Source organism: Oryzias latipes, chromosome 14 (assembly GCF_002234675.1).
Source record: "Oryzias latipes chromosome 14, ASM223467v1".
Lineage (NCBI taxonomy): Eukaryota > Metazoa > Chordata > Actinopteri > Beloniformes > Adrianichthyidae > Oryzias > Oryzias latipes.
The window spans coordinates 8,417,756-8,430,592 of NC_019872.2; the positions used below are offsets into that span (position 1 = coordinate 8,417,756).

At 38.3% G+C, this 12,837-nt stretch overlaps 1 protein-coding gene across 1 annotated transcript; it reads right to left on the bottom strand.

Moving 5' to 3' along the window:
- Nucleotides 1-1,147: 1,147 nt before the first annotated feature.
- Nucleotides 1,148-12,230, bottom strand: LOC101160502 (clathrin interactor 1). Its single transcript, XM_011483244.3, has 12 exons — nt 12,010-12,230; nt 8,548-8,652; nt 8,316-8,412; nt 7,887-7,995; nt 7,508-7,693; nt 6,994-7,162; nt 5,042-5,258; nt 4,881-4,959; nt 4,715-4,792; nt 4,273-4,595; nt 3,806-3,989; nt 1,148-3,092 (listed from the first exon to the last, which is right to left on the bottom strand). The coding sequence occupies exons 1-12, from the start codon at nt 12,048-12,050 to the stop codon at nt 2,695-2,697; spliced, it is 1,986 nt and encodes a 661-aa protein (XP_011481546.1). The 5' UTR covers nt 12,051-12,230; the 3' UTR covers nt 1,148-2,694.
- Nucleotides 12,231-12,837: the final 607 nt, after the last annotated feature.

Below are 12,837 nucleotides of genomic sequence, written 5' to 3' on the forward strand. Positions count from 1 at the left end.
TTGTTGATAAACATTGAAAACTGAGAGTGGATGACGACTACACTGGATGATATGGGCAAAGAAATGACTGGAAATAGTAAGGAAGTGAAAGAGGCCACAAATACATAGTGGAGTGAATATACTAGCAGCTATATTAAGCCAAAGGAGTTTTTGTAGATCACATGAAGGAATGCCAAGCAGCTCTAAAGAACCCTTCTCTGAAACAAAGTCTTTCATGTATTTTCTTTTTATCCCAGAGGAAAACTCACAGTATTTCTTAAATTATAGAGGGACAGAAAGAGCTAATCAGAGGTTTCCCATCTAACATCATTCAAAGTACATCTGCATACAAGCTAGTGATAAAAAAATCTGCAATCATTCAAGGAGCAGCTGTCTGTTCCCTTGTGAGTGGTTTCAAAGTACGGCCTCCTCTTTTACTCAGTTAGTTTGGACCACCCACTGCCCAACAGGACTTAGGGCAACCTTTCTGTTCGACTGGTGGTAAGATAGTGGATCAAGCCCCCACTATGAGCTCTTTTCTGTGTATGCTCTCCTTTTTGAATAAAAAAGCATTTAGTTATGAAGAGAATACCTATAATTAACAATTATATTATCAAAAATTTAAATAGAAAATGTAATATTCGGTTAGTTCAATTGAAACCTAAAGTGGATGATCTTGTTTTGTTGTTAGGTAAATTCATAACTGGACCCTTGACTTCATAACTGGACCCTTGACTCAATAGTTTGAGCAAGCCTTCTGTTCAGCTTTACAGTCCAGCAGCTCTGATTAAAACTGATCTGCAGCTGTTTTAAATCTGGAAATAGTGTCGTTTGTGGTTACTCACCTTTGGTGGGTCCTCAAAAGGTTTTGCAGAGTTCATGAAATCCCTGGATGTTCCTTGATTTTATTGTTTAGATTTTCTTTCCCATGTCCCACTCGATTTGTTTTAGTTATTTCTCTAGGTTCTGTTGAAAGTTAAAAACTCATTTATGCCCAGAAATCTTTTAATTTGCTTTTACATTGTCTGTTCCACTGTATATAAACCATACACTGCATCCATCAGGGCTATAGATGTATAAATATTCAGCATACGAATTCAGAATATATTTGCTTTGCCTTGTTCTGAATAAACATAACCTGGGAATAAAAGAAAAAACTCCACAAAAATGATTTTTGAATGTTATAATTTAATTTCATGTTAAAGTAAGAGCAGAAAATATAGATTACAATCGAATATTCTTTTTCCACTGAAGAGAAAATAAAATAGAATTTAAGTGAACTACATTAGCTGTAATTGTCCCATATGAACAAAATCTTCACCTTAAATAAAATATTAAAGAAAGAGTTGCAGAAATTGTTTTTTCAAAGAGGAAACAAAATAAAGATTTGGTCTTTTGAAGAGCAGTGCCTCAGAAAATGAAGAGAGGCTCCACTTTTCTGTGTTAGCACGTCAAGCTGAAAAAACAAAAAACAAATCTATGCCCATATACAAAGTCACACACTCACTCATTTAAGACACAAACTTCATCCAGAAACCTCAAAATCACTCGGAGCTCCCACAAGAAACCTTAGCTGAAATGGATCCGGACAGAACCTTTTTTATTTCCTACAAATCTATCAAATGTGGAAGGAATGACTTAAAAAAGGAGTTTGGGAAGCACTGTTATAAAATCTATAGAGACAGAATAGACATTTACTCGTAAAAATAAAAGAATGATGTTTTTTTTTAAATCACTGCTGTAAACATAAAAAGGAAATTGCTGTTTTCCTTCATGGAGAATGTATCTGTTTCTTTCATCGTCTTTAGGAAAACACTCCAGTTTTGCATTTATTTTTGCAGTGTATTCGCCTAAAACCCATTACAGAACCATTGGACAAATGAAGAATTGCTTCACTTTCTAGTCACATTTATTTATTGGTATGATTGTCCCAGATTTAATAAAGAAACACAAGGTAATAGTGATTTGAATAAAATACTAACCCAGAAAAAAATCTTGTAAATCCAATCACACTGAAGAGCAGAGGACAGCTTTTCAAACAGTAGTTGTTAGTTGTAAAGAGCTACTGAATTTGAAATGTCTTTGTTTGTGTGTTTTTTTGACAGAACATTCTGGGAAATGATATAACTGGACAAAAACAGGCAAAGGAAAAGTTAATTTATCTAGAAGTGTTTAAACCCCTTTTCTGAAAGACCAGTATCTACACATTGTAACGGAGTCAATAATGGTTTGAATGGAATTGTGTCATTTTTCTGGTTGAATTTGGTCAAAAAAAGTGAGGACATGGAAAATGAAGGCAGCAGTCCTATTTTGTTTGATTTCACTGTGGCGACGTAATCATTTGTGCGGTTTGACAAACTAAACTCAGGGAAGTTTTTTTCTGTTCTACAAAATATTTAAGGGTAAAGTTCATTTTCCTGACATAGAAATGGTGGCTTGAGGCGTTCTCAATGCCTTTCCAGAACTCCTGTCTTCTTCTGAGTATTTCACACAACAGATAACCAGTTTGTGAGGAGCTTTAGTGTTGCTGCACTAACTCCGTGATTATGATTGGGAAAGTGAACATACACTGATGCCAGCTCTCCAAAGTGAGCAGCAAACAGCAAAACATGCAAAGGTTGTCTTCAAGTACAGCAGTCCTTTAATCGTTCACACTCTCACATTGTCTAACATGCCCTCCACACATACAGAAGATATCAACACCGCTGGAAATTTTCATTTCCCAAAATTGCCAAAGTTAGTGAAGGCATCTTGCTTGGGTTGGACAACAGCTGGGGTGATGGAGTGAGTTAGGCCCATTCCTACTCCTGACATCCCCATGCCTGCCATGCCGCCCATCATAACCGGGCTGGCCATCCCCATATTCATGCTCATGTTCATTCCCATCAGAGCTTGGTTTACAGGAACTGCACCCTGTAAACCTGTCGCCATCGAAGTGGGCATACCTGCAGGCAGGGAAGCAGGCATGCCCGTCGCCATCGACGCCGGCATTCCCATCGTCATGGAATTACCTGCCAACATGGAACTGGATGGTCTTATGGGTGTTACATTGGGTGAGGGGCTGAGGTTCAGTCCTCCAAAGTTCTGGGCCAACAAGTTGATAGGAGGCACACCTGGGAAGAAACAGAAGAGCATAAGTGATTCTACTTTCTGCAGAATTTTATTGATTAATTCAATGTTAGTAATGTGGTGCCTCAAGTTAACCCCAACATTAGTGTACCGTACTATAAAAAAACGTACTATAAAAAATTATAAAAAAAATCTAACAAATAGTAATAGAATGTTTAGTATGCTGCTTAGACAAATATATACAGACATAAAATAACTTGATAGGAGACTAAATTTTAGGCATTATTTTTGTAGAGTTTTGTTTAAATGTGTTAAAATCAAATAATAAAATGTGTATTAAACTGGCATGTAAACTGTTGCATTTAAACCTAAGAAAAGAAAAGTGAAAATGCAGCTTGTGATTCTTCAGAACCCAAAGAGCAAGTTAAAAACGACAAGTTAAATGGTTGATTTTTGCAACTAATTATTGTAAGGCGAGTAGAGATTATATTTTTTATTTCAACAATTTATATTAAACGTTCAAAATTATTAAATTAAATTATATGGATAAAAGTTTAGTAAATTAATATTTAATAATCATCAAAATGTGAAATTAACTAAAAGGGTTGTGGTAAACAAAAGGAGGCATTGTTTCAAGGAAAAATATGTTTTCCATTTTCTTTGGACTTTAAAACAAAACAAAACTTTCAAAGCTATACCTGAACATTTTTCATAATCCCCCTTATAATTTGTAAAACTGAAGTAAATGAGCCAATACCTTGTTGTTGGATGATATTGTTGAGAGTAGGTGGTGCTTTAGTGGGGTTGAGGCCCGCTGACAGAAAATCCAGGCTAATGTTGACAGAAGGGTCGGACCACGTTGACCCTAGTGATCCCTGACCTCCAACCCCAACCTTCTGCTGTTGTCCCGTTGGCTGATGGGATGTCATACCTCCTAAATTCTAAAAAAAATAAAATAAAATTACATTTGTGATTAAAAAAGGTCAACTGAACAGGAAAACAAATACACATATACAGGAACCCATTTAAAACATTTCTATCAAAACAAAAATTCCAACATTCCACATTCCTAAAATTCCTCAATTAAAATCTAGGAATTAAGTAAATCTACTGTTTTTAAATCAGAATATTTGAGATTATGGGTTTTAAGTTAGAAAGATTCTAATGTTTCTGTGATTTAATAGAATTTTGATGGGTCAAAATAAAATGTCTTTCTAGGTTTACCTGCTGTGATCGAGAAAGAGGCATGGTGGGCATAGCAACCGATGCTCCTGGTGCCACAGCTCCCAGAGAGAAAGTCATGCTCTGAGAGGCACTGAGTGTCGTATGTGGGTTGGTTAGTTGATGGTTAATTCCACCCATAAGGTCAAAGAGCTCAGCCGACGGAGGAACAGGGCCGCGCTTAGCAGCTTGGGCGGGGGTTGCCTGGGTGCTACCAAACACGTCAGTGACAGACTGGGAAGGACCGGAGCTGGAAGGATCTGGGGGATTTCCAGAAAAGGCACTCCAGTCCCCAAACTCTCCATTTCCATTAGATGATGTAGCAGCTAGACACAAAATGATATTGGTGTGTTTAACTGCTAACAAAATGACCACACTTTTTTTCAACATATGGTAATAACTAGATAAATTTGCAAGAAGTGAGCCAGAGAAGGGGTTGTTTTACCTGTGGAGGTTGGGAGGCTGGCAGAAGCTGCAGGGGAGGAAAAGTCTGCAAAGCCACCAATGAGGTCTGAACTATCTCCTGTACAGATGGGCACAAACGAAACTTAAACAACAACCACATAAGTTTAATGCTACCCATAAGGTTTACTAAAGTAAATTGTAGTTACCTTTAGTAGCGCTCTGATTTGAAGGGTCAATCTCTAGCAGGTCAGCAATACCACTGCTTGAAGACTGTCTGGTAGACGACTGAAAAGAACAGAACACAAACGTTGAACTCATTCAATCAGTGACACTGTGTCAGTCTGGAAAGACAAAAGTGTGTGAAGACCTTTTCCTCTGGACTCTTGTCTCCAGTATAATGCGCTGCAGCCCCCAGATCCAGAGTCTTGTTACTTGCTGCTCCACTGCGCTTCCGTGTGGTGGTGGTGGTGGTTTCTGTTGCTTGTGTGATTTGGATGCTCTTCGTTGTGACGGTTTCTTCTTCATCTTTAAATTCATGCGTTTCCTGCTTTCCATTTCTTGATGCTCGGTCTTCCTCGTTGTCACTAAGGCAACCAGCAAGTTGCATCAACACTCGGAAGATTTGCTTGGTTCTAATTATTAGGGCTGTAACGGTACACGTAGTTCACTTTTGTACCGTTTCGGTTATGTTTTTTTTTTGTTTTTTGTTGTTGTGATCCCCCAAATGTATTAACTTTGTGCTGAGGCGGAACTAATGTTAACCGCGAGTTTCCGCTGAGACTATGTTGTGGAATGAGTGTATGCTGAAGCGTGGGTCTCCCCGTGAGTTGATATCTGCGCTTGCACGCGTGCAGGAAGGAAGGGGGGGGCAGAAAGCGCATCGCAAGAGTGTGAGCATGGGTTCAGGGTCTGTTGCTCAGTTCGCATGAACAGTAATAAAAAATGTTTCCTCCAAAAGAACGGAGACTGGTTCTATTATTAACCTGCTCTAGAGGCTCTGAGGGTCCGAACGGGGAAGTGACCCCCGAAGGAAGATCCGCCTTCAGCCCTGGAGAGGATCTCCCCTGCGTTTTCCGACCGCGGTTAGAAACGTCATTGCAGTTTAGGTTCAACAGCTATTAGGTGACGGAGGTGACAGTGAGCATAGTCAACATGTGGCTAATGCAGATGGGAGGACAGGGCCTGAGGCCCCCTCCCCCCATCTCCTTACGCTCTCCTGTGTGGGAACACTTTGGCTTTATTGTCAGCATACAATGTCGACACACAGTATTGGATAACTCCAATACTGTGTGTCGACATTGTTACATGAAGATAGCGTATGCCACAGATAACACATCTAATCTGATAACGCACTTAAAACGGCATCACCCGACTGTAACAATCAGGTCAACGTGAAAAAAAAATGTGCAAGTTAAAATGTTTCTTTCAGGCCAGTGTTAAGTATCCACAGTTTTTGGTTCCTGACAGCTAATAGTTGTATTATTTTACATATCAGATCACCTACATTGGTTAATTTCATTATTGTTATATAAAACCAATAAATGCATTTTGCAAGAAGTAGTTTTCTGCCTTTTTGTACCGAAGAAATACCGAAAATGTATTGAACCGAGCCCTATGAAATTCTGAACCAAACCGAATTTTTAATTTTAGTGTACCGTTACACCCCTACTAATTATGTCTGACAGCCGTGATTTCTGTGCTTAACTGTTTACCTGTGTAATCAATAATCCAAGTCTAAGTTCCCCTTGCCCTCGGTAGTGTGCATTGAAGCGACCACTTCCGAGGAAAAGTCCATGTAAACGTATTTCGGGCTTCTGCGTTCACGCGTAGATGCGCAAGTTTTATTGACAGTATCCGGACTCTACGACCAACCCACTCCTATTTAAATCAGGTTAAACTTTGACCAATCAGGGACTCGCATTTTTTAGTGATGTTTGGAGGGCGTCCCTTTTATGTCACAGATGTGCCAACGGTTTGAAAACTGATCAAGGAGGATCATGGAGTGTCTCATGTCTGGCGGGAATTCTATGATATCAAGTCATTCATATGTCAAAATAGAGCTGTGAAAGACAAAGCCTGGAGCAAGATTTACGAGATTTGGACCACTTCAACATTTCGCACTAAGCCTCTTACAACTTTAGGCAAACATACACTAATAAAGAAAAGAAAAAGAAAAAAAAAGAAGATGGCCCTTCATCAACACTCAAGAACCCGCATTTAGCTGGCATCCTTAAACGCGCGTCAAATGCCCGATGTTTCCATTGCTTTATCCGGGGATCTCCAAAGCCAGTCTAACTGTCCAGACTGTTCAATGTTTACCTGTTTCTGTCTGGCGAGTCGTCTCGTTCCTTCTTCCTGAACTTATTTAGAGTGTCGTCGATCGTGCTGCCTATCTTATCACTGATCTCTCCCAGCTTCTCACTGAAGGGAAAGGTGCCTCTGCTCTTGTCCCAGTCCTCATCCCATTTACTTCGATCCAGTTCATTAGCTGCATGGAAGAAAAGAGTAAGAGATGTTTCGATGTCATCTACGAATCAAAGTGTTTGATTCTCAAGGGTTTTACAAAACGACACCATGTAAAACTTCTCTGTTGCATAAACACTGATGAGTACGTCTATGAAAAAAAATATTTTTTTCCCCCAATACTTAGTAACTTTTTCCATATTGAGTCATTTAAAGTGCCAGTCAGAAAATGTCTTAAACCTTTGAGAATTCACATAATCAATAGTACTGCGTTTCTGTTTCAACATTGCTCACTTGTTTACACAAAATATAAATAATGTTTTATAATTTTTATAAACTTGAATTCAAAAGAAATGGTGAAAATACGTACAGTTCTTGAAGTTGCCTCCTTCTTCTCCTCCTCCTCCCATAGTGTTAGAAGAGACACCAATGTATTTATCCTTGTTCTTCTTGGCTTTCTTCCTCTCCTCTCTGAGCCTGTCATCGTCCTGAATAAACTCCACCATCTCCTTTACTTTCTGACGCACATTGATACCCTGATCCTTTCCGTTCTCATCTGCACACAGAACACAAGCCCCAAAAGGAACATTTAAAGATGATGCACAATATTTAGAACTTCAGTTAAAGTAAAAACACAAATCCACAATTGCAAATATCTAAACTCCTTTACTGAAAAGTTTCAGATTCCACACAAAATAAATCACTGACACAAATATGGACATCGGAAAGGACTAATCAAAGAGACTCACCTATGAAATTGTAGTTTTCTAGAGACCGCAGATCATAAATGTGTTCTCTGGAACTTGTTACAACTCTCTCAGAGCCGTTCCTGATTAGATAAGCCAGCAGCAATAATGCCTGGAAATGTACAGCCAGATATTTTTATAAAAGAGATACTTAACATTTCATATTTACGATGTACGATGCATTTGAAATATGAATGACATGTCATATAAGAGCAACTCCTGATGAGTTTTTTTTGAAGAATCTAAACATTTCTGATCTCAATATCACAGAAAAAAAATAACATGTTTGAAACCTGCTGCTTTGAAAGCATGACCTAAATTCGGTTGAAATCCTCTTCACACTTACTGAAATAAACAGCAGCACATTAGACTGATACAATGTGCAGAGCTTTAAACCAAAGCATGCAGCTTTAAACCAGTAAGTGAAAGTACCTTGTAGACTCGTCTCCAGTTCTTCTTGTTGTCCTTTAGCATCCTGGTCCACAACATGTTCATTACTTCTGGAAACTGTTCATACATAAATGTAGATCTATCCAGAAAAACAAGAAATCACAGGCATTTGACAGACCCCATGTTGGTAACACAAAACCAGGTGTTATGAGCACAACATTATGATTGATCAACCCAACAATTTAGTTACCATCTTTACAAGAGTTAGACCTACTTGGCTATCTCTCCCATTAGTTGTCCAGAAGGTCCCCAGGGGTCATCGTTGGTGGCTTCTCTGACCTTCGACTCGATCTCTGAGTAGTTCATTACCACATTGGTGCTGTTGGGACAAACAGATTCTTTATAAACATCACAGCAAAAGTACATTACCTTCAAAGCTGATTTTACCCACAACTATTTCTTAATCCTCATTTTGAAAGGAATACACATAGTTACACTTTCACACAACAACCAAAAAGTTTTAAATGTGATATAAGTTAAATTCTCACTCTGATCATCTTTTGATCTATTTTAAAAGTGTCTCCAGTGATCTTTTATGTATGATTATGCCATTTCTAACCAAAATCAAAAGACTTGGGTCTTTTTCTAGTTTAATACATGTTAAAACTGCTAAAACCCCATTTTTTATTGGAGTGGGTCTTTAAAGGGAGCTCTTTTTGTTTGCTTTTATCTGGGGACTCTGGCTTTCTCCAGTGTTCCAGAAATAAAAACAGGAAGTCAATTGTCTCTACATCTCCTAAAGCTGTGAGTTAGCACAGTTGACTGTTGAGTAGGACTTTCTTTGGTCTCCATGATGGCTTGCTGTCAAGCTAATACTTTTGGAAATGTTGCAGATGTCATAGTCACAGTCATAATAGGAAATATATTAAACAACAGAGTCGGGGTTTAGGAAAAACAAGCAGCTATTTGCATTCCATTCTGTTAGATCACTATATGTAATCAATGGATTCACAGAGTTTCACTGAAAACTCTGTCTTTTTTTCTGTCACTTCTTGCTGTCTTTCTTTGTGTAGCCCACTTGCTGTTGGGGTTTCCTTTTCTGTGCATTGCGGCAGCAACTGTCAATAAATAGAATTCGTTGCAGTCAACTTCTTTTTTTGTTGTTTTTAGTTGATTTTATCACCTACTTTGGAAATAATGTTTTTTTTCTTTTCTCTCTCTGTGTTTTAGAAAATCTATAACATTCTCTGCAGTATCATTGATATGTATGCATGCTATAGGTCAATACAGACAGCAGAGCATATATCAGTGTGACTCGCAAAAATAAAGGCCACAGCTGCTACTTTTGAGGATCAATTACTGTATTCATCATGTCCTGGGGAGAGCAACCACTGATGGGGAAAAAAGCCATGGGAGCTCAGTTGTTTTTCATCTAAAGCTCTGTTTTTTCTTAGCCCTCGTCCGTTTTGTCTAAGTTAACTATGGTCAAGCGACATCTATACTTATTTGTTGTTTCTTTTCTTTAAATAAATAAATGAAGATGGTGGTAGAAAATATGCGGGGAACTTCTCTACATCAATGTTGTATGAAATAACCCTGTGGCTGCAACACAAATCTTACATTACATTTAAAAATGAATCAGGTATAAAATTGTGGTATAAGTAAACCACACTGTTCATCCTTTGTGACGTCATGCTAATCGGTAACGTGAGAAACATGTCAAAATTTAGGGGATTGGGGTTTTCTCTCAAGCCTTTAGTTACACTCACATTTTCAGGTTAAGAAGCTGGATATAATAAACAGACAGTAACATACTAAAAAGACAAAAACATTAAGTTTAAATATAAAACATAAAATACAATCATCTTCATTAGATTTAAATCAGAACTATTTTCATTGAATTACTCATTGAATTACTAAAACGAGCTGGAGCAGTTTAATATTTAACACATCAAGTGGTTTAAAGATGGTGTTTGGGTCACATTAGGCTTTTCAAGTATTGTAATAGGCAGATGCTCAGTGGAAGTCAGTGACAATGAGGTGAGCTTAGGTATCTGTCTTTTTTATTTTTGACCACTGTATGCTTCTGCGCGTGTGCTTTGAGTACAATCATAATCATTTTTATCCCCATTTTTATGCAAAACCAATGGAAAACAGCAGATGTCTGATATCATTATGTAAATTATATAATTGCAAAAAATTATTAATATGAATATTAGCATTCCAATGGTTAAAAGTAGTGTGTCATTCAAGACAGGATCTGGAAGACTCTTTAATTGTCTTTAGAATATTATTTATTGATAGGACAATTATCTATCTATCTATCTATCTATCTATCTATCTATCTATTGGAAGTTTAAAAAACTAGCAAGAACATATTTTTAAGTTTACATACATTAGTAACATGATGATAGTAAATGGACCTTTTTGTGGGTTCAATAAATGTAGTATTTTAATCAATTCAGATAATAATGTCATTGTCTCTTACTGAAGTCATGTTAATTTAAGACATATTAAACGTTTTTTGTTAACAAGAACTGAAAATAAGTAAAAAAATGATATGTGCATAGTTTCTTTAACCCATAAGAACTCATGGTGACATCAGTAAGAAATAAATCTGAAATGTGGTATGTGGTCCACTTGGTCTGTGATGAGAAAAATGGCTCTAGGTTGTTAGGGGTTAAACTGAATGCACCTTCATGCCAAAGTGTATTCATCAATTGGTTTGACACTACTATAAACTACTATACATATATAATTATAACTAGGAAGAAAAAGACATTTAAACAGAAAGAAAGTGTTTAAAATGTTTGAGAAAAACATCAATCACTAAACCCATTTTGATGTAAGGTCTTCTGAAGAACAGGTCTTGTCTGTGTTGCCAAATCAAATCAGTGTTTGTCTGTTTTCCTATTTGAACCTGAGAGTTTGGCTTCGTCTTAACAAAGGAGAGTGATTTTGTGATGCACTAACAGGAAGCCGATCGTCTTCCTGCTGCTGCTGCTGGATTCACCACAACAAATAGATGCATCACGCTACGCTCAAGGAACTGCACTCAGCATGCATCACAGGATGTGCTGAGTCTGATGCTGAAAGGAACAGCGCATGGTGGTCCTTTGCAGCAACACATTCTCCAACTGATGTGATGTGTTGTGTTGGCAATCGAGCTGCAGTGCTCCGGACCTGGGGAGATATGGGCCTCAGCAAACCATGAGGCAGCTGTTGCAAATGGATACATACTAATTGGACATTAATTAACCACTTTTTCTGTGTCCATAACACAAGGATGAACCATTTTTGTCTATAAATAAAGTTGGTAAAATGTAGATGGGCATCAAAGGTGGGGCATTTTGGGGAACAGCTCACACATGGTTGACCTGACCAGGGATTGCTAGCCGAATTAGCTAACTGAATAGCATCCTATTTGGATCACAACAACACTGGCGATGTTTTGCTTTTGTTACCGCGTTAAGCAACCCGTAGATAACAGTACGCAAGAATATGTCGCCGCAACAAAACGCTCGTTTCTATTAACAAAAAAACAATAATTGGTTGGCAGCTAGCCAGCAAGTAAAAGCTAACAGCTGAGGCTATCGTCGTGACGTCACGGCCCGCATCTTCTACATTGTCAGCGGTAAAAGCTGCTGATGCTGCCCGCGAGGCGCCTCGACTCTAACCGGTTTGTCTGGAAGCCACTTAGCAGCAAAGCTCCGCCTGCCCCGGCGTCGGTACTCACGCTTTGTCCACAAGCTCCCGGACTTTCCACATGTTTAGCATCTCCTCCTCACGGATCTGCCCGCCACCTCGATACAGCGTCGCCGCTCGTGTCTCTAGAGCCCACAGGCCAGAGGTGGTCTGGGTTCCCGACGATAATCACTCCACTGTTCCGATGAGCGTCGCGGTACTACGACTGCTGCTGCGAGTGACGGACCGGCCCCGGTTGCTACGGAAACGTCCTTCTTGGTCGACGTCACTAAAACCTCGCGATGCCCCCTCGCGAACAGAAACATGTGCATTTTTAGGAGATGTATTCAGTCTAAATGAAACGTTAAACATCTATTTTTAGAACAAAGCTGCGCTTTGTAGTAAAAGGAGCAATGGCTGTCAAATAAAATACTACCAAATGACGCACAGGGGGGTACTTTACAATTTCAAAAACATATTATTATTATTATTGTTGAAGTTTATTTAGCCAAAAATGTATTATCTTATAGTATTTTTTACTGTATTATACTTCTTAATTAATACATCTTATTTGTTTAGATTGTGAAGGGCTTCACAGTGTTTTTGTTCATTGAAAAATGGTGTGTTGTTAAACAATAGAATTATTGCTCTGTTAACTTAAAAGGTGATTAATGATAACGATAAATTCATCTGTGTTTTTTCACCCACAAATACTGTTAATTTTATTAACCGGGAATCAAAACACAAATGTATTGCCCACAGATTAAAATAGCATGCAGACATGTGCAAAGTATCAGGATAGGCTGTGAACAAATTCATGGATTCATTTAAATTTTAAAAAGTCACTGTCAAATACACCAGAAATAAGTCTGATTTGCCT

What these genes read in the sequence shown, in the direction of transcription:
- LOC101160502 (XM_011483244.3), bottom strand. Translation starts at nt 12,050, where the DNA reads ATGCTAAACATGTGGAAAGTCCGGGAGCTTGTGGACAAAGC. An exon ending in CTCTTTCTCGATCACAGCAG is followed by an intron (nt 3,990 to 4,272) that starts GTAAACCTAGAA and finishes TATTTTTTTTAG; the next exon opens with AATTTAGGAGGTATGACATC. An exon ending in CAATATCATCCAACAACAAG is followed by an intron (nt 3,093 to 3,805) that starts GTATTGGCTCAT and finishes GTTTCTTCCCAG; the next exon opens with GTGTGCCTCCTATCAACTTG.